The 22,801-nt window shown below is 39.1% G+C and overlaps 1 protein-coding gene across 1 annotated transcript; it reads left to right on the top strand.

Annotated features, from left to right (window-relative positions):
• Positions 1-1,455: 1,455 nt before the first annotated feature.
• On the top strand, positions 1,456-21,912 carry LOC134314616 (ATP-binding cassette sub-family E member 1). Its single transcript, XM_062995278.1, has 18 exons — positions 1,456-1,554; positions 5,024-5,189; positions 6,264-6,349; positions 6,453-6,550; positions 8,063-8,180; positions 10,046-10,183; positions 10,279-10,348; positions 10,909-11,005; positions 12,539-12,628; positions 12,769-12,890; positions 13,770-13,991; positions 16,569-16,628; positions 16,712-16,770; positions 16,863-16,973; positions 17,708-17,850; positions 18,392-18,514; positions 19,325-19,436; positions 21,646-21,912. The coding sequence occupies exons 2-18, from the start codon at positions 5,087-5,089 to the stop codon at positions 21,691-21,693; spliced, it is 1,800 nt and encodes a 599-aa protein (XP_062851348.1). The 5' UTR covers positions 1,456-1,554; positions 5,024-5,086; the 3' UTR covers positions 21,694-21,912.
• Positions 21,913-22,801: the final 889 nt, after the last annotated feature.

Below are 22,801 nucleotides of genomic sequence, written 5' to 3'. Positions count from 1 at the left end.
AAAAATGGTGACTGCACACTTGTTAGAGGACTTGTACTGGGGAATTAGAGATGACTAGATTAGGATTAGTCAGTTGATATAACAAAAATTAAAAAAATTAATTGTAATAATATTTATGTTAAGAAACTGATTTAGCTTTGAAAGGGTCTCTTTAGGTCCAGATCTTGAAAACACCGGGCGCAAGGCAGAAATACAGTATATTGTACTTGCCTCAGGGTTAGAGTTGCCAACCATCCCGTAAAATACGGAATTGTTACTTATTTGGAAACTAACCGTCGTGTTCCATATTGAACTGATACAGGACGCGCTTTGTTCCATATTTTTATTAATGGGAGAGAAATGCTGCAGATTAGACTGAGACAGGCCGATATGTATGAAACAGAAGAAAACTGCTGTTACCGTGGAAATTAGAAAGTGCTTGGTTATTATTTTAAGCAGTTTTCACTTTTAGTCTTAGTAACGCCGTGTGTGCACAGGCATATCAGCATAACAACCTGTTTATTCCTCTGCTGTTTAAGTAGCTTCCTCTGCTGGGAAGAGCGCATCGTGCATATTTTTCCACCCTAGGTTCGAATCCGGCTTAGGGCAAAACTAAAGTAACACAAGCAGGGCCGGCGCTATGGGGGCGCTGGGGTGGGCATTGCCCCCTCCCCCAGATTTTCTCACTGCCCCCCTAAGCAACGCAGTCCAGAACCGGGGCTGCATGTCAGTGTAAAGATGGATTATGTAAAAATGTTGTTTGCACTATTCAGAAAAAATGTTACATGATGTTCTTTATGCATGTTGTTTTGCCTAAAATATGTTTCTGATTTATTATTATAAAGAATGAAAATAATAAATGTTAAACAGCCTAAATAAAACATTTTGATAATGTTCCTATGACGGTGCAAGACCCTTTATATTTTTTATAGGTCCAACCCTAACCGCACCCGCACAGGTAAACACCCGCCATCTCACCCCCCACCCTATGCCTTTAGCCAACCCGCCAGCCCAGGGTGTTCCTTATTTCCAGTTCTGAAAGTTAGCAGCCCTACTCAGGGTACCAGTTCATTCCAGCCAAACACACAAAAATACCCATTTATATATTCATCAATTTGTTAATTCTTTATCTTTTATCACAAATTTAATACTACTATTATACAACTGGTATAAATTTGTATAAAAATACAAATTTAGCCCAATACGTTAAAAGAAACAAGAAAGTGTACAATCTCAAATCAGACACCTGTGACAATAGTAAAAAAACAACTGGCAACTGCACACTTGTTCGAGGACTTTTACTGGGAAATTAGAGATGACTAGATCGGGATTGGTCAGATTATATAAAACAAAAAATATAATAATTAATATTTTGCTTTATGTAGCTGCTTTTTTTTTTGCTTTTTTCTGCAGCATTCCCACATTGACCAAGCCTAGCAACGGAGGCAGGTCCTGTCCGAATACGGGTGGGAAAGACTATGTTCCGTTTTCCACGTTATAAACAGAGACATCAGCAAGCTGTGTATAAAACAGCAGGTATTTTATACGGTGGAGAACTCACATATTCAGAAAGAGGTGAGTTTCTTCAGCTTTAATGTAATATAGAGACATAAATGTTATTCTGTTGTGCTCTTGTGTTTTGCTCACTGATGAATAAGCAACCCGTTTGGAATGACGTGTGTTAGCCTGCTCGCTAACACCAGCTAGCTTCTCACACAACCACAGACCTACAGGTTACTCGCACTCTAAAATACCGAACACAAGGCTGAATAAGAATTTATAAAGGCTGTTTTTATTTAGATAAGAAGGATATTGTGATATAAAAACTGCTGTTTTATTGTCGTGTCAGTTTAAATTATTTTTAGACGTTTATTAGGTGTCGATGATATAACGCCAAAACGGTCAAGACAGCTGATTGTGTTTGACTATGGAATAAGATGTGTTTTACAAAGTTTTACACACTTTGGTTACATTCATGACAGAACAGGTAGTTACTGGTTACACAAGTAACAAGTTCGTCAGTTTAAGTCTTTTAATATCAAACACAGTCATGGACAATTAAGTATCTCCAATTCACCTCACTTGCATGTATTTGGACTGTGGGAGGAAACCGGAGCACCCGGAGGAAACCCACACAGACACTGGGAGCGTTGTACAGTGGACTCTTGACTTACGAATTTAATTGGTTCCAAAGGGCTGTTCTTAAGTCAAAATGTTTGTTAGTTAAAACTATTTTTTCCATTAGAAATAATGTAAATAGAATTAATCTGTGCCAGACCTCCCAAACCCCCCCTTACCTAACCTTTCTAATGTCTTAAATGTTTTTTTTTGTTATAAATACAAGTATATTTTCCCTTAAATCTTAAATTATAGAATAGACATTCCTGTAATAAACAATAATAAACAACAATACACAGTAGTACTGTACATAAACACACACCACATTTCAGTACAGTACGTGTGCTGTACCATACACCATAATACATTTTCGTCTTTTTTTATAAAATTTATCTACCAGAAACAACAGCAACTCTCATATTTCTCTATTATTTCCTTCTTTATTTCAATAGTGTTGTATTTTGTAGGTGTAACTGCACGAAAGAAAGAATACTTTACTCAGCAATTTCCTTCTCTCTCACTCACTCACTGTCTCCTCTGTCCACTGTCTCCAGTGACCACTACTGGCAGGAGTAATTATACAACACAACAAATGTAATAGATTTGTTCATTTTCTCAGCTCTCCTCTGCACATTCTTTGGGGACATTTTAATATTGAATTTTACAAAATCCGGAAAAACACTGTCAGCTGTCCGAATGTTTGCTCACTGTATATATATATAGAGAGAGAGAAAGAGACAGTTGGAGTCAACTTGTTTGTGACATCACGTGTTTCGTGAATTTTTCTGTAATCCGAAATTTGTTCATACGTTAAGTTGAGAAAGATCGTTCATAACCCGAAATGTCCGTATGGTAAACCGTTTGTAACTCAAGGGTCCACTGTATTTACCTTATGTTTTGAAAGAGTTTGCATGAAAAGTTTTAATGTTGTTTTCACTTAAATCATTTTTGTGAAAAATATTCTGTGAGTTATTAGGGATATTCAGAATCCGCTTTATTCGCCAAGTATGTTTACACACACAAGGAATTTGTTTCCGGCTGTTGTTGGCTCCCTATAATATACAAACAATACAATATACAGACAAGACCATATGCAGATAATGTACACGTTTAACATGTTAGGCAGAATTTGCATATATAAAGAAAATAGAAAAATAGCATAAGATAAATAGTAAAAATTTAAAATGAAATAACGGTATTATACAGTATGTGTAAAGTGCAGTGTGACATGTAAACAACTGTTCAGTTTTAGTTATTAATAAGTTTAATGGTATTTGAAAAAAAAAAAAGGTTTCTGTGTCTGTTTAATTTTGTGTGCAGGCGCCTGTCAGAGGGTTACGTTCTAACGAGGGACGGAAAAAAATAATTTGTAGGGAAATGTTAAAATGATTGTTGTGCTGAATTCAAATAATACAGTTGTACTTCTGAACCACATATTGTGACAGACGGTTTTGCAGTCCAAGCACTGAAATCAGCAAACCCATAATCTCCATGCAACACTATATTAAAAAAAAAAAGTATTTGCCTCTTCCAATGTTCTTATCTATATATATTGCAGATGCCTCATTTAATTGTTTCAACTCTTTTTAACATAATATAAAGACAACAGGGGTAAATGCAGCTTTTAAATGATCATTCTAATTATTGAAGATACAGATTTATTCAAGACATGAATCCCCCAAGTAATTTATCTGACAAATGGGTTCAATTTCACTAGTCACACCTCGGCATGATCACTGCCAGACATGTTGAATTTAATTCACTTCAATAGAACCTGTCTGGAAATGTAAAGACTAAAGCTCTTAAAAAGCAGTACATGATGCCACATTCTAAAGAGATTAAAATTGGATGTCATTGAATACAGAAGGAATACAAAAGTCATTGAAATCTACCAGTCTAGTTACAGAGTCATTGCTAATGCTCTGGGACTTCAGTGAGCCACAATGAAATGCATTAATCACAAAAGGAGAAAACTTGGAATAGTGTTAAATCTTCCCAGGAGTGGCCGGCCTACCAAAATTTTACCAAGAATGCGTTGCTGGAATTAGTTATGGTCAACGTACCCAAAGAAAAGCAATTAATTCTCTTTTACCTTCAGTTCTTCTAAGCACAACTGTTTTTTCCAATGAATTTGTTGTTCTCATAATGTGTCCAAAATAAGAGAGTTTCACTTTGATGATCTGGGCTTCGAGTAAGAGGTTAGATTTTATTCGATTGTGGATTCATATAGTGCAACAGAAACATTTTAACATCCTAAAGTGGGTCAAGTCCAATTTATTTGTATAGCGCTTTTTACAGTGGACATTGTCATAAAGCAGCTTCACAGAATCTAGGACCAACAGTCCAAAAACCCCTGCTGAGCAAGCCGAGGGCGACAGTAGCAAGAAAAAACTCCCTTAAAAATACAGAAAGAATCCCCATTCTCCTTCGGTGGCCTGGATCATAATTTGAATAAATTATGCCAACAAACCTGGAAAATCACTTATTGGTCAATTTATAGCCCAGTACTGTGAAAAGAAACATCAGGGATTTTACAATAAGGAAAACAATTAATTGGAATCATTTAATAATTAATTAATAATTAATTTCCATTACTTTAATTAGAACATGTTAAAATTAACATACTTAAGCTACACTTAGGCTATACTAACTACTCTCGCTTTATTAGAGAAAAACTGCGAACTTAAATCTGAGGTACTACCCAGGTTCTTTGCTTTCTTATTGTGGTACTGATGTAAAATAAAATACATTTTGTCCAATAGTGAAATTTAATGCCAAGTGATTGCCTCTGACATCACTGTTAAAACAGTATTCATTTCCTTTTTTCCTATTAAAATACATGAACATTTTTCTGTTTACTATTTTTGTACCTCAGTGTAGTTAATGTAATATGTGGAAATGTAACCCGCTGATTCTTTTTTCACAGTGTGCCTTGTGCTACACTTCAGGAAAGGTTTATTCAGCCCTTTCCTAAGACACAGCGAAAAAAATGTCTGAAAAACCCATCCGAATCGCCATCGTCAACCATGATAAATGCAAGCCAAAGAAATGCAGACAAGAGTGTAAGAAGAGCTGCCCAGTGGTGAGAATGGGTAAGAACAGAACAAAGGCCTGATGTAGAAAGCACCATTGTGCACTTTTACACTAGAATGATAATATTTAATCACATAACAACTTTTTTGTGATCACCATTTCAAGTATAGATGCATCCATACAAAATGATGACTATGTAATTAAAAAAGTGCTACATAGAACAAGTTTATCTAAACCTCATTAAATAATAACATTTAAGTTATAACATTATTGAATTTTATTTGTTTTGTTTTAAAATTCTACAAAATTATAGGAAAGGGAAGTTAGTTTTCAATAGGATATTCTATTAATGAAGATTAGTTTAATAATTTAATGCTACACAAATAATAAAGAAATGTTCTAATAGTTTTTATAATGGGCCCCTGTCAGTCACAGGCCTTTAAAATTATCTTAACTGCACCCCCATATGGGTAGTTTGCCATAAAAGTAACTTGTGATTCAGCCCACAACACCCTACTGCTGCACTAAAGGAAAAGGTGTAAATTATATAATGACATGCTGTGGCTTGGAGAGCTGTGCATGGCTCATATGATGACTCAAGCTTATTGTAGACAATATCTGTTTCTATTGTTAATTATCCCATAAAATAACCCGGGCGGCATGGTGGCTCAGTGGGTAGCACTGTCGCCTCACAGCAAGAAGGTCCTGGGTTCGATTCCCAGATGGAGCGGTCCGGGTCCTTTCTGTGTGGAGTTTGCATGTTCTCCCCGTGTCTGCATGGGTTTCCTCTGGGAGCTCCGGTTTCTCCCCGCAGTCCAAAGACATGCAAGTGAGGTGAATTATAGATACAAAATTGTCCATAACTGTGTTTGATAATAAACTTGAACTGATGAATCTACCTGTCCTGTCATTAATCTAACCAAAGTGTGTAAAACATGACATCAAAATACTAATAAATAATAAATAAAATAGTCCCATAGTGGACCCAAATCATGCTAATTAAAAGCACCATCAAAGCAGAACATCACTCTTAGGAGTCAAGCATTCAGGCCTGTACCATTTAATTGTTAATAGCAGTTTTTATGCCTGAAGCTCCTGTCGTCTGTCATACCAAGCCTCTTGTGTAATTTCAGGTAAACTGTGTATAGAAGTCACCCCGCAGAGCAAAATTGTGTGGATATCTGAATCACTCTGTATAGGATGTGCTATCTGCATTAAGGTATGTAAGTGTGGCTATTTCATCTAGAACTTACTACCCACCAGTAAGAGGTGGGAGCACATGTACTGTTTATATGATTACATTTTGTTTGTCATTTCTGTAGAAATGTCCATTTGGTGCCTTGGCTATTGTCAATCTGCCAAGCAACTTGGAGAAAGAGACCACGCACAGATACTGCGCCAACTCTTTTAAACTACACAGGCAAGTTGTTAAATCTTAAATCACCGTTAAGAAAAATGCACAGCCTGCACACAGTGAGGGGAAACTATAGGAAAGTGTTTTATAATTTTTGTTTTTGTTCTTCAAAGGTGTGCTGGTCAGTATTATTACTGCAGTTAAGCTAGAATATATAGAATATATATAGAAAATATTTCATCAAGCAAGTGTTTATAAAACATAAAAAAGCATCTAGTAACCTGGAACCAAATTTATTTGAACACCTAAACCACTGTGAAATATGGAGGTGGAGGCATCATGATATGAGGATGCTTTTCTACAAATTGTACTGAGGCATTGAAGGAAACATGAATTTGAGTGACTATATCAGCATATACTAAAAAAGGGAAAACCAAAATCTGGACATTTAACCAAAACATTAACAATAATTAAGGCCCTACCTAATTGACGGCCGTGAAATTAGCCGCTTCCCGTGTAATATGCAGTTTGCTGTGAAATTAAAAATTAAGGTTTGTGTTTAGTGATTTAACATTTTTCATTTGTGTAGCGTTCAAGTGCCTCATGTTTACTGGTTAATTTGCACTATGGGTTGGTCCAAGCAATCCTACGACAATTCAGTTAGCAATCGGTTAGTCGAAATGTCAGAGATCCGGTAACTACGTTTGGAAAACTCCCAACCAATTCTGTGGACGCGGGGTGGGTAGGGTGAGGTTGTCAAAACACAAACAAGTATTTTTTTGAGGTTTTTGAGATCGTCACTGGATTTACAGTCAACCGTTAAGATAGTAACGGTTGCTGTGCTGTGTATTGTATCTTAGATTTAATCTGTCATTCAATTTGTAAGTGTAATTTAATGACTGCCGTGAAATGTGGCACTTTTTGAAAAATGAGATCCGTCAAATTAAGCACATATTCCCATGAATTTATTAGGGCCTTAACTAAAGGAGGTTTAAAAAGGTGTAAATCTCATTGATCATTACGTAATTTTAAAATTGCATGTCGGGCGGCACGGTCGAGTGGGTAGCACTGTCGCCTCACAACAAGAAGGTCCTGAGTTTGATCCCCAGGTGGAGCGGTCTGGGTCCTTTCTGTGTGGAGTTTGCATGTTCTCCCCATGTCTGCGTGGGTTTCCTCCGGTAGCCCCCACAGTACAAAGACGTGCACGTGAGGTGATTTGGAGATACAAAATTGCCCTTGACTGTGTTTGATATAACCTTGTGAACTGATGAATCTTGTGTAATGAGTAACTACCGTTTCCTGTCATGAATGTAACCAAAAGTGTAAAACATGACGTTAAAATCCTAATAAACAAACAAAATTGCATGTTTGGTAGAGGGACTCTTGTGACCTTGAGAAAATAAGTACAGTTTTCCAAAATGACAATAGTAAGAAAATGCAAAAGAACACTTTTTTTTGGTCAGTTTATGAGTACAAAGCTTAAATAATAATAATGATAAACATTGTGTGAATTCTAAATGATCAATAGACCGTTTCATGCTTTTAAATATAAATGCTATTGTTCTTTAATTATTTCAGGTTACCAATTCCGAGACCAGGAGAGGTTTTAGGGTTAGTTGGCACTAATGGCATTGGAAAATCAACAGCACTTAAGATCCTCGCAGGAAAGCAGAAGCCTAACCTGGGGAAATATGATGTAAGTACACCTGTCACCATCATGAAATAATTAGCTCACAATTAGACCTATTTGTCTTACAGATTAAGTGGAATGCACAATATGATCATAATCAAACCTAGGGCTGTCAGAGTATCCATAATATTCTAAAACCATCAGTGAGACACTCGTGCACAGCCAAGCAAGCTTCACCATGGGCTTAAGATGCTCCTGCTCTAGCTCAGCTTGTCACTATTCACATTGACTAAAGGGATAACAGGAGCAGGGGCTTCTTTCTTGCACAGCAGCCTATAAGCCCAAGGTCATGTAAAACTTGCTTGGTTGTGAAAGTGTTACCCATGTTCCAATAGCTTCTAATAAATTGCAAACGTTTTTTGATTGGTCCTTAAATTACATATGACTCTTCCAACAAATATCCTCTCATCATAAAACCCTGGCAGGAGACCAGTGTTCCATGTACTTTTTAATGTGTGTAAACTTGCCCTGATTAAGTTTCGTTAGATCCGTATTGTGCACAGAGAGTCACACTCCAATCTCCATTATCCCTCTTCTCATCGTGCAGGCGCCATAATTCAGCCAGCAGAGGTCATAATTGCAGTCCCCCGGACGAGCCAGTTATTGTCCATATAGGTGACCGGCCTGCAGGTAGTAGAGCTAAATGTCAGTACCAGTAGGCTAGCATGTTTTACTGCCAACATACCAAGGTTTTAGACAAATCATAAACAAAGGAAACAAACAAACAGGGAAGCGGTTTTGTATCAGTATGGATCAGCATAAGCATAATGCACCAGTATAAAGGCAGAGCTTCTGTTTTCTGTCTACATCATCTCTGTATGTTACACTTTTTATTCATCAGTAAAGCAAAAAGACTTGTAACTCAGTGATGTTTTTAATATTTTGATGCGTCTCTGTAAGCTTGTTGGTCAAGCTGACAAAATTTACATGCATTATAAATATGACCCTACTAAATTCTCGGGAAAATTTGCTTAATTTTACGGACCTCAAAGTCACATTCAAAGTCACAAATTCAACATATTTTTAAAGAAAACTGTCACATTTTATGGCAGTCATTAAATTAGACTCATAAATATACACAGCACAGCTACCTGAATAGTTGAATGTAAACCTAGAACATCCAGCGACGGTCTCCAATACAACACCCCCCCCCCCCCCCCCCTATCTGCGGTCACAGAATTGCGTAGAAGTTTTCTAAACACAGTTACCGGAGCCGTGTTTTTAACTGCTTTAGACTTCGACATCTTGGACATTTTGACTAACCGATTGCTAACTGAATTGCCGTAGGATTGCTAGAAGCACCTCATAGTGCAAATTAACCAGTAAACGTGAGGCACTTGAATGCTAAGCGAATAGAAAATGTTAAATTGCTAAACACAAAAGTTTAAATTTCACATCAAATTGCATATTACAAAGGAAACGGCTCATTTAGGTAGAGTCTTACTTGTAAATATAGTCTTAAATGCTAGTCCACCACTGCTGAAATGTGGGGCTCGCAGTGCTGCTATTGGCCGGACGGGCATCTAGACTGACATGATTGGTATAGTTGGGGGTTTGGAATGTGGTGTAAAAACTGTGCCAAATCAGGTATGCCAAATGCAGGTAAAGTGATCCACTATTTGATCACAAAATATGGGCTGCTGAAATAAATAAATATGATTAGTACAACAAACATAATTAAAAACTTACATAATTAAGAATTCTAAATATATTATCTGGATTAGAGGTTTTCCTGTCAGTGTATTTGTGTTTCTGTATAGATTAAAACGGCTCGGAGTAAGTTAACATCATCTAAGTGTTGCTATCTTAGTGAAACAAAGTGTGTATAGGAAGCCACTGACTGAATATTAATGCCTCTGTTTCCTCTGAAGGCTCCCCCAGACTGGCAGGAGATCCTGGCGTACTTCCGAGGGTCTGAGCTGCAGAACTACTTCACCAAGATCCTGGAAGATGATCTGAAGGCCATTGTGAAGCCTCAGTATGTTGACCAGATCCCCAAAACTGTCAAGGTCAATAATTCTGAATGTTTCAGGATCCTGTTTTATTTATTTCTGGTATGTATTAACAGAAACTGTAGATAATTATGTCATGACTCTGTTTTCAGGGCAGTGTGGGCTCGATTCTGAGCAGGAAGGATGACACTAAGACAGAGGCCATTGTCTGTGAGCAGCTAGGTATGTCTACAGTAATGCACTGTAAATAATGCTGGCCAAAAGTATTTGCACACCTGACCATGAGCTTGTTGGACATCCTATTTAAAAAAAGAAATGTATTAAAAAGAGTGACCAACAACCACTTATATGTGAAGGCCTATCACAAGACTTTAACATATGTCTGTGGGAATTTGTGCCCATTCAGTCAAAAGTGCATTTGTGTGGCTGGCACTAATGTTGATGTTCCAGTTCATTCCAAAGCTGTTCAGTGGAGCTGAGGTCAGGACTCTGTGCAGTACACTGGAGTTTCTTTACATCAAGCATTCCTTTATGTCTTTATAGGCCTTGCTTTGTGTACAGGGGCATAGTCATGCTGGAATACAAGGGGCCTTACCTAAACTGTTGCTACAAACTTAAAAGCATAACATTTCCTTCATGTAAATTATTTATTACATGAATTCAATACTTTTGTCCAAATAGTGTAGTTGGGAAAGGTGCAAACAGGACTAATTAAAATGTTGATTTTGTGTGTGTGTGTGTGTGTGTGTGTGTGTGTGTGTGTGTGTGTGTGTGTGAGCCAGATCTAACCTATCTGAAGGACAGAAATGTTGAGAATCTATCAGGAGGGGAGCTGCAGCGGTTCGCCTGTGCAGTGGTGTGCATCCAGAGAGCAGACATGTATGCTTCTGAAATACGCTTTTGCTCAACAGTAGGTGACTGTATGATGTATGATGCAGTAGAGGCCAATTAATTTGTGAATTGCTATATTTTATTATAGAAAATTCCATTCTTTAAGTGGGAGGTTTAATAAGCGCTATCAGACGGTGGTGTCCAGCCAGCGTGGTGCATGAGGAGTCACGCTTAATATGTACTGACTTTCATACCTTGTTACAGGACATCTGATCTGAGCTGCTTTATTCTGTACATACACCTGCACCAGTGGGAGGGGAGGGAGGAAGGGTGGAGTCACATGGAGCATAGCACTGCTCTGTGTGGAAACCCAACACTGGCAGGTGATAAGAAGCGACCGCAGATTGGACGTGTGTCAGCGAGGGCGTGTGGTGATCCGGCTTGCCATGATCAAATCAAGCGACAGCAGATTCACAATCAGAAATTGGAAATGACTAGATTGGTGGATATGGAGGGGGTGGGGGGGTCCAGAAAATAATTCTAAATGGATCTATATTTCTTTTCTTTTTTTTTTTATTTAATACAATTTTATATAATTAACATAACAATATGAGTAAACAGTTCAATCTTTGACAGCTCTACAAAATTCCCAGCATTTGACACTACTGGCCATTCTTGTGTAGAAAAGGTCAGATTTTGACCCCTTCCATTGAAGAACTGAAGCACAAGATCGGATGACTGAGTTGGAGACATTTAATATATTTAGTAAAAGCTCTTTTAAGATCATAATTGTTTGATTAATTATTATAAATACACCGACCAGGCATAACATTATGAGGTGAAGTGAATAACACTGATTATCTCTTCATCACAGCACCTGTTAGTGGGTGGGATATATTAGGCAGCAAGTAAACAATTTATTCTCAAAGTTGATGTTGGAAGGATTTGAGCGAGTTTAACAAGGGTCAAATTGTGATGGCTACACGGCTGGGTCAGAGCATCTCCAAAACTGCAGCTCTTGTTCCCCACAACAGGGTCATGGGCGGCCAAGGCTCATTGATGCACGTGGGGAGCGAAGGCTCGCCCGTGTGGTCCGATCCAACAGACGAGCTACTGTAGCTCAAATTGCTGAAGAAGTTAATGCTGGTTCTGATAGAAAGGTGTCAGAATACACAGTGCATCACAGTTGCAGGGCTGTTTTGGCAGCAAATGGGGGACCAACACAATATTAGGAAGGTGGTCATAATGTTATGCCTAATCGGTGTATGACCATACCAAATAACAATGTACAGTTACAACGGGACAGTGGTAGCCTAGAGGGTAGAGCGTTGGGCTATCAACTGAAAGGTTGAGAGTTCTAATCCCAGTTCTGCCATGCAGCCACTGTTGGGCCCTTGAGCAAGACCCTTAACCCTCTCTGCTGCAGGTTAGAATGATTTCTATGAAAGGTGTCTTCTATTTTGTATCAGATTTTGTTTTCCCCCCATGATGCATATGGATTTTTAAATGTTTTTAAATGCAGAGTATTATGTAGCTGATGATGACGATGATGACTGCTACTGTTTATGTTGTATCCATCAGTTTCATGTTTGACGAGCCCTCCAGTTACCTAGACGTGAAGCAGCGCTTAAAGGCCGCCATCACCATTCGCTCTCTAATCACACCTGACAGGTGGGTGGAGCCTAACGCAGCCACAAATCACCGCTGTGCCAAATTTGGTACGGCTGCTTTACTGAGAACAGAAGTTTGTTAATAAAGACAATGACACTGTTATTATGGATAGTATCCATGTTGGCGCTAAACTTTTGTAGGTACATCATTGTTGTGGAGCACGATCTGAGTGTTCTGGATTACCTGTCAGACTTCATCTGCTGTCTGTATGGGGTCCCAAGTGCCTACGGTGTCGTTACCATGCCTTTTAGTGTACGAGAAGGTACTGATCACCTACACCTGTCACTTTTATTGGAGCAGTGTTAAGTTGTAACCAGTTTGTTATTTCAGTTGACTAAAAGCTGTTAGTAAAGAAATGACTAGCAAAATCTGCTTGGGTTTTATCTAGGTGGCCATGTAGATGTAAAAGGATCACAAAGCTTTAGGAGAAAATACCTGCAAAGCACAAAACATCATGAGCTGCTTGTAGATACATGTTTGTAAAGCGTACATTTTTCAGAGGTATGGTGCTTGGGCGACGCAGCAGTAAAGTTCGCATCTCACCAGTGCATTGGTAACTCTGTGGTTGAGGTAAATGACTAGTAATCAAAAGGTTGCCGATTCAGTCCAAACCACCGCCAACTTGCCAATGTTGGACCCCTAAGCAAGGCCTGTATATGCTATACATTTTATGGGTAAAAGTATGTAAACACCCCCCTAATTATTAGGTTACTGTGCTTTAGTCACACCCATTGCTAACAGTTGTGTAAAATCAGTGAAATAAAGTTGAAAGCATATAATTAAAACTAATTTTATGGTAGTAGTTTGTGGAAGGTCATTTTCTGTTCAAGCAAGGTCCACAAAGCCACGATTTGTGGAGGATCTTGTGGAGGGTGTTTTCCAAAGAGCCCTGACTTCAATAGCCAGGTCTTCTCGTCCAGCACCAGTGCCTGACCTTACAAGTTTCTACACTTCCAACTCTAGTAAAAAAAAGCTGTTATAGGTGTATTAATGCCTTTAGTTTGGAAATTTGCCCATTGTCTGACCAGCTTTTTCGATTAAGAAACTGCTTAAAAAATATTTTATATATACTCCTTAAAAATATTTGTATTTTACTCTATTCATAAACTTTCATAAGATCTCTTGTAATCTACTGTTCCAGGCATCAACATCTTCCTGGATGGATACGTGCCAACTGAAAACCTTCGGTTCCGCGACGCTTCTTTGGTGTTTAAAGTGGCAGAAACGGCCACAGAGGAGGAGGTAAAGAAGATGTGCCGCTACCAATACCCCAACATGAAAAAGCTCCTGGGTGACTTTGAGCTTCGAATCATCGAGGGAGAGTTCACTGACTCTGAAATCATGGTCATGCTAGGGGAGAACGGTGAGACACAGACGAGAGTGGTTCAGGTCTTTAATAATTATCATGCACACAGAGTAATACTCTGAATATGTACAGTAGTGTTCAAAAAAATAGCAGTGGTTTTAAAAAAGTGAATAAAGCACAAAATCATTATGATAACTTTTATTTCCATAAATGCAAATGCACTGAAAATACTCCACTTTCAATTCTAATTCAAAACATTAACAAAATTTAGCCAATTTGTGTTCATCCTTTACAGAAAGTTAAGAAAAATGAATATTAGGCTGTTCAAAAAAATAGCAGTGCCAGCATTTTTCTTTAAAAACTCAAAAAATGTGTCTATAAACTGAAAAAAATGTTTGAGGTTTCACTTTACTTTAATATTTAACTAATAATAACTAATATTGAGTGGCATAACAATTGTTTCTGAGATCTGTGTTGCATGGAGTCGACCAACTTCTGGCTCCTCTGAACAGGTATCCAGTCCAGGATGATTAGACGACATTCCACAGTTCTTCTGCATTTTTGGGTTTTGCCTCAAAAAAACGTGTTTCAGATATCAGAACACAAGTTCTCTCTGGGATTGAAGTCAGGGGATTGTGCTGGTCACTATATTACCTCAATCTTGTTTGTCTGTAACCAGGATGGTTTGGGTCATTGTCATGTTGAAACACCCGTTTTAAGGACATTTCTTCTTCGACATAGGGCAACATGATCTCCTCAAGTATTCTGATATATTTAATCTGATCCATGATCCCTCGTATGTCATAAATCAGAATCAGATTTAAATAGGTGTAACACCATGGTATGAAAAACATCCTCATATCATCATTTTGTACCACCGTGCTTTACTGTCTTCACAGTGAACTTTGGCTTGAATTCAGTGATCGGGGGTCGTCTGACATGCTGTCTACGGCCACTAGACCCAAAAAGAACAATTTTGCTTTTACCAGTCCACAAAATGTTGAGCCATTTCTCTTTGGACCAGTCAATGTGTTCCTTGGCAGATTTGAACCCATTCAGGACACGTCTTTTTCTTAACAACGGAACTTTGCAAGGAGTTCTTGCTGGTAAATTGGCTTCACTTAATCATCTTCTGTACTCACTGGTAACTCCAGATGTTCCTTGATCTTTCTGGAGGTGATCATTGGCTGAGTATTTGCCATTTTGGCTATTCTTCGATCCATTCGAACAGTAGTTCCACGCTTCCTTCTGCATCTTTCAGGTTTTGATTGTCACTTCAAGGCATTTGAGATCATTTTAGCTGAGCAGCCTATAATCTGCTGCACTTCTCTGTATGTTTTTTCCTCTACAATCAACTTTTTAATAAAAGTACGCTGTTCATCAGAACAATGTCTGGAACAACCCATTTTACCCAGTATTTCAGAAGGAAATGCGCTATGACCAACCTGTGCAACATTTGCCCCCCTCCTACCTTAAATAAGGGCCAAAATTGACACCCGTTCTTCTACAGAATGAATGACTTCACCAATTGAACTCCTCACTGCTATTATTTTGAACAACCCCCTTTCAATCAATGCTTCGATTACTCAGAATGAGCAGCATGCATGTCCTAATTGTTGGGTTTGTTTTGTTTTCATTACTCTACTACACTTTCAAGTAAATTTTTTGCTATGTAGAAATATCACTTCTACTAAAAACAGTGATTTATCAGGTTAATGGTGTTGGACTGCTATTTTTTTGAACACCACTGTATATGTACAGTGGTACCTTGAAACTCGACGTCAGTTGGTTCTGGGAGTGGCATTGAGTTTTAAAAGGCGTTGAGTTTCAAGGTATTTTTTCCCATAAGGATGTTAATGCACTTATAGACCAAAAATAACACAAATATAATATAAATACACTGAAATAGAAGTGAAAAACAGTTAAAAATTAATGTAAAAATACAGTAAAACCTGCACTTTACTTCTTTTTATTGTTTTTTTGTGCTTTTTAATCGTGGAGATGCTTGATCTTGGAATACCGTATTCTTTAGCGAGCTCAGTAGTTGACATGAACAACGGCATTGTACTAAAACAACGAGCGAGGAATTTCATTAGTAAAGAGAACTTATGAGCAGTAATAATTAAGAGAGGTTTACCGTTCTTATGTCGTTCTTTTAATACATTAAGTCACAGTAAGTTTTTTTTTTACAATAAGCATTTTAGACTTTTGGAAAACTGATTCTCACAATTTCTCAGAACTCCGAGCTAAAACAAGTTTAAAAGTGAAACAGGAGAAAAGTACAGCTAAACACGGATACATGTGTATGCCTTTAGAGTGGATTTGACGGATTCGTCTTATATTCCCACTTTGATGACATTTCGTTGCACCGCATAAGCAAAGCGGCTGTTCATTGTTAATTTAAAATTAAATAAATACTTTTTTTTTTAAAAAGCTAAACACGTTGAGTTTAAGGGGAACAAATTTCTCCATGAAGGGCGTCGAGTTTCAAAGAATTAGAGTTTGGGGGACGTGGAGTTACAAAGTACCACAGTGTATGTATGATCTGAAAGGCTTGGTGCTAACATTTTCTTACATGCTATTTATGTGTGAACAGTCACATGGTAAATTAGTGCTAATACTCATTTTTTCCAGGCACCGGCAAAACCACATTTATCCGATTGCTCGCTGGCCGACTTAAACCAGACGATGGCGGTGAGTGATCTGCAACTTGTATGAAATGTTGCGTGGGATACCCACCTGTTTTTTTTAACTGTCTAATCTCTCTTTAATTCCAGGAGAGGTATCGCTCCTTAACGTCAGCTACAAACCTCAGAAGATCAGCCCTAAATTCAAAGTATATTCCTCTACCTGTTTTACACTGTTGAGAGCTATCGATGCCGACTCTGGTCCTAACTGTCTGCTTCGTGTGGCTGTGTGTCCCTGTAGGGTGGCGTCCGTGCTCTGCTCCACGAGAAGATCAGAGACGCGTATACACACCCACAGTTTGTCACAGATGTCATGAAGCCAATGCAGATCGACAGCATCATCGATCAGGATGTGAGTGGTGGATAAAACTACATGCATTAGTTATACACTGATGAGCCAAAACATTAGGACCACCAACCAAAATTGTTTCTGGCAGTAGTGCATGTGACGTACAGGGATATATTTAATGTTGGATTGATGGTAGTTTTTTGTAATTCACGTGTTGAATGCAGCAGATATGGGCAACATAAAGACCTGAGTGACCTTAATAAGAGCCAAATTGTTCTGCCCAGCTGACCAGACATCTGCATAATGATAAATATAGGCTTAAAAAGAATGGTAATGCAGCTAAAAGTAACTTTCTTACCATACTAAACATGTTTTTTTTTCATGCAGGAGGGTAATTGCCTGCTTCATGCTTCCTCCCAACACGTGCATAGTCCACATCCCCTTTTAATTTTTCCATAAATGTGGTGCCCTGATCTCCGGACTCCTCCAATTCCTGTACAGGCGCCTTGGGCTACTAACCAGGGACCTTGCACAGCGTTGAAGACCCAACCCACTTTATGGTCTGGTCTTTTCCCACACAGCAGACTTAATGGCCAACTTTGTCTGCTGCAGGCATTGCCAATTATGCCCGCTAGAGAGCGCCCAACCGATCGGTAGCAGTGCTAACTTTCAAACTTTGGGAATTCAGAATCCCAGCTCTGGTGTACTAGCAGAATATCCCACTGCAACACCTGGGCCCCAAACATGCCTATGTTTTGTGTATATTGTGTGAGTGTGTGTGTGTTTTTGGTTGACAGGTTCAGAACTTGTCTGGAGGAGAGTTACAGAGAGTAGCACTGGCTCTGTGTCTGGGTAAACCTGCAGATGTTTATCTGATAGATGAGCCCTCAGCCTACCTGGACTCAGAGCAACGTCTGATGGCTGCTCGGGTTATTAAAAGGTAACTCCCTCTCTAAATCTTTTATAAAGAAGGTCCTGGGTTTGATTCCCAGGTGGAGTGGTCTGGGTGCTTTCTGTGTGGAGTTTGCATGTTCTCCTCCAGGAGCTCCAGGGTCCTCCCACAGTACAAAGACATTCAAGTTTGTTTGTTTGTTTGTTTTATTAGGATTTTAACGTCATGTTTTACACTTTGGTTACATTCATGACAGGAACGGTAGTTACTCATTACACAAGATTCATCAGTTCACGAGGTTATATCAAACAGTCATGGACAATTTAATGTCTCCAATTCACCTCACTTGCACGTCTTTGGACTGTGGGAGGAAACCGGAGCATTTGGAGGAAACCCACGCAGACACGGGGAGAACATGCAAACTCCACACAGAAAGGACCCGGACCGCCCACCTGGGGATCGAACCCAAGACCTTTTTGCTGTGAGGCGACAGTGTTACCCACTGAGCCACCGTGCCGCCCAAGACATTCAAGTGAGTAAATAAATTAATAAATGAAGTGTTGTCATTACTGTTTTTGTATTCCTACAGATTTATACTCCATGCCAAAAAGACAGCCTTTGTGGTTGAGCATGACTTCATTATGGCCACGTATCTGGCTGATCGTGTCATCGTATTTGATGGTATTCCATCACAGCGGACCACTGCTAACACGTGAGTGTACAGAACTGATGTTATTTGCTCAAACCAACATTAGCTGATCAGACATTTGATCAACGATGTCCAAACTTGTGCACAAGACTGTATTCATACATCAGTGGCGATTCCTCTAAGACTGCAAGGAAAGCTCAGCTTCCCCTAAAATGTAAAAAATTAAATGGTCAAATATGTACAGTTGTGTTAATATTTCATTGACTACAAATGTGTTAGAACACGTATATCTCGAAGACGAGTTCGTTCAGAATCAGCTACTTATCACAAATCGACTGACTTGAACTTCTCATACATTCCCGTAGCGTCAATGCATTTGCCAGTAGAAGCTGAGCATCTATTCACTTCAACAGGACTGCATTGAACGTTTTTTTTCATTGCTTCGAAACTCGCCGGTCATTGGATAAATGCCACGATTTTGTCCCGCCCCCGGACGCTGAGCGTCTCTGGGGGCGAATGGAGCTGTGGGCGGGTCTGGACGCTGAGCTTCCGCAGGATGATTGGAGGATCAGTCGAAAGGCAGAATCCCGTTTTGATTGACAGCTATTTTGAGATCTACACGTCACTTAATCACTGGGAGCTTCAGTCCCATCGCGGATTTTGCGAGTGAAGTCGAAAGACAAACTGCAACCCATTTCAGGCCATTTTCTTGAAAGGAGAATAACGGAGGGCAGAATTTATGTATAAATAAATTGACAAATTTTATGATGTAAGCCGACAATGAGCTTCCCCTCTTTGAAAGACCAGCAGCCACCACTGTCATACATGTAGGCATGTATATTCCTACACATGTTCTTCTCATGTTCCTCTCAGGCCACAGACTCTACTAGCTGGCATGAACAAGTTCCTCTCGCTGCTGGAGATCACATTCAGGAGAGATCCCAACAACTTCAGACCAAGAATCAACAAGCTTCATTCTATCAAGGTGAGTAGTAAATACTGTCAGCTTACCTACACTTAAAACGTACTCTTACCCTGATGTTCTAAAGTGTCATTTATAATAGGGCCTGTTTATAATATAATATTACAGGTATAAAAGTAAAGTAAGCGTTTTCTTTTTTTTTTTTTTTACTTAACGAACGAACAAATTTTGGATTAGGAACCGAAATTCGCACGCAAACAAAACATGTGACGTCATGAACAAGTTGACTCTCTTTATATATATATTTATATATAGAACATTCGGACAGCGGACGGTGTTTTTCCAGTGTTTTCTTTATATTTTGTAAAATTTTATATTAAAATGGACCCAAAGAAGGTGCAGAGAAAGCACAGTGGTGAGGAAATGAAAAAATCTATTACTATTGAAAAAAATGTACGACAATATGTCCGATTTTGAGTAGAAAAGATGAGTACTAGGAAGTTTTATTAAAAAAAAAAGAAGGAAATGTATTATGGTGTATGGTACAGCACACGTACTGTACTGAAATGTGGTGTGTGTTTATGTACAGTACTACTGTGTATTGTTGTTCATTATTGTTTATTACAGGAATGTCTATTCTATAATTTAAGATTTAAGGGAAAATATACTTGTATTTATAACAAAAAAGACCATTTAAGACATTAGAAAGGTTAGGTAAGGGGGGGTTTGGGAGGTCTGGCATGGATTAATTCTATTTACATTATTTCTTATGTGAAAAATAGGTTTAACTAACGAACATTTTGACTTAAGAACAGCCCTTCAGAACCAATTAAATTTGTAAGTCAAGGGTCCACTGTTTAGAGAAAGTGGATTAAAAAGCCTTGTACACTCAGTAATGTACACCCAGTAATCTTGACATCAGGGCATGTTTTTATTTTTCATGCTTTAAGCCAGGGATTTTCAAACCCTGGGTTGGGACCCTTGGGTGTGTCGCGAGCCAAAACCATGCTTCACAGAGAAAAATGAAAATAATTACATAAACGAATTTTAACAGGCACATAAAAAAGAAATGAACTTGTACACAAATGCCCCCCTGTGGAGGCTTTACATTACATATTGTAGACCCCAGTGGGACCAGATTGCGAGTTTGAGGCAGAATTTGAGTTGCCTGGGTCACAGTTAAAATTTGAAAAAGGCTGATTAAACCTTGCATATCCATGTTAATTTCCACACGTGTTTTTATGAATATGTACAAAAAGTATGTATTGGATGCTCAGGCGGCTCAGACTGCTGACGTTTCGAGTTCGAGTCTTGGGCTCCTGACCAGCACTAGCACTGCTAACAGTCACAATTGGTCGTGCCACCCGAGAAACCTGATAGGGTTTCTCCTCATTGCCACTGCAACAACAGCTTTTGTTGTCTAGTCGAGGTAGCAGGATGGGTGGTCGAAGCTCTGCGATGGATTGTCGCCATATCAAGGGTATTCCTGCCCTGCGCACAGTGTTTCCATGGGGAACTGAACCTGCTGTGACGCTGACCAGGATAAATCGGATTGATGATGAAAATGAATTGGAAAAAAATACTGTACAGTATATGGGAAATAAGAAGTCCCTTATGCCAACTTCTGCAGTTGCACTGTTTTAACACTAGAGGTCTCGGACATTATAGATTATTGCTCATAATATAGGCTAAAATCGAAATAAATTCTCACAGTAGAAAAAAAATGGCCCCACTCTCTATATACTGTTCATACTTTTTTTAGACCCTACAGTCCCATGATATCCTGGTCAGGGTTGCAGTGGGTCAGGTTTCCCCTGTAACACAGCCCAGTCAAGACGGCAATCCATCGCAAGACTTTGCCGATCCCCACCCTCTCTTTCTCAGCCAAAGCCAATCATGTCTGTATGTAGACACCCAACTGGACGATAGCACCGCTGGGGACTCAAACCCTGGATATCAGTGGTAGTGGGCTAGAGTAATTTACCACTTGATGAATCAACTACCAATAAATACTTATTCAACTTTCCGATTTAGTTTTAAGAAATAGACACCAAACCCTTTTTCAGATCATTAAAAAGCCGCTTTCATTGTGGTCTGTGTGATCAGTTGAGCTTTTACTGCCCAGAATAATTCTAATGCACATCATTCTATTCTTAAATTGCAGATCACCTATTTAAAAAGTATGCCCAGGCCTCTTGGAAATCTGAATTGTTTGTGTTTTTAAGACTGTCTTCTCTCTTAACACTGTATTTGGTTCATGTTTATTTCCCAGGACACGGAGCAGAAGAAAAGTGGAAACTACTTCTTCCTGGACGACTAGCTTCACGTCACACCAAAAACAATTCTGTGTTTCCTCCAAGATCGTGCATCTAACCAAGAGAGCAGAGATGCGAGGTTTCTGCCTCTGTGGTGCTCTGTACAGCTTTAAGTGAGATTCTGCTTCTGTTTTAATGTGCACTAATCTTCCATTGTCTGCAAAAAAATCTCCAAACCGTGATTGGCTGTGTTCCAAATGGCATACTATTTATAGAATAAAACATAGAACGCCTTTATTTGTCATATATACAGTGTATCACAAAAGTGAGTACACCCCTCACATTTCTGCAAATATTTCATTATATCTTTTCATGGGACAACACTATAGAAATAAAACTTGGATATAACTTAGTGTAGTCAGTGTACAGCTTGTATAGCAGTGTAGATTTACTGTCTTCTGAAAATAACTCAACACACAGCCATTAATGTCTAAATAGCTGGCAACATAAGTGAGTACACCCCACAGTGAACATGTCCAAATTGTGCCCAAAGTGTCAATATTTTGTGTTACCACCATTATTATCCAGCACTGCCTTAACCCTCCTGGGCATGGAATTCACCAGAGCTGCACAGGTTGCTACTGGAATCCTCTTCCACTCCTCCATGATGACATCACGGAGCTGGTGGATGTTAGACACCTTGAACTCCTCCACCTTCCACTTGAGGATGCGCCACAGGTCCTCAATTGGGTTTAGTCCATCACCTTTACCTTCAGCTTCCTCAGCAAGGCAGTTGTCATCTTGGAGGTTGTGTTTGGGGTCGTTATCCTGTTGGAAAACTTCCATGAGGCCCAGTTTTCGAAGGGAGGGGATCATGCTCTGTTTCAGAATGTCACAGTACATGTTGGAATTCATGTTTCCCTCAATGAACTGCAGCTCCCCAGTGCCAGCAACACTCATGCAGCCCAAGACCATGATGCTACCACCACCATGCTTGACTGTAGGCAAGATACAGTTGTCTTGGTACTTCTCACCAGGGCGCCGCCACACATGCTGGACACCATCTGAGCCAAACAAGTTTATCTTGGTCTCGTCAGACCACAGGGCATTCCAGTAATCCATGTTCTTGGACTGATTGTCTTCAGCAAACTGTTTGCTGGCTTTCTTGTGCGT

The sequence above is a fragment of the Trichomycterus rosablanca genome, chromosome 5, assembly GCF_030014385.1.
Source record: "Trichomycterus rosablanca isolate fTriRos1 chromosome 5, fTriRos1.hap1, whole genome shotgun sequence".
Classification (NCBI taxonomy): domain Eukaryota; kingdom Metazoa; phylum Chordata; class Actinopteri; order Siluriformes; family Trichomycteridae; genus Trichomycterus; species Trichomycterus rosablanca.
This window is presented reverse-complemented; position numbering and strand designations above follow the sequence as displayed.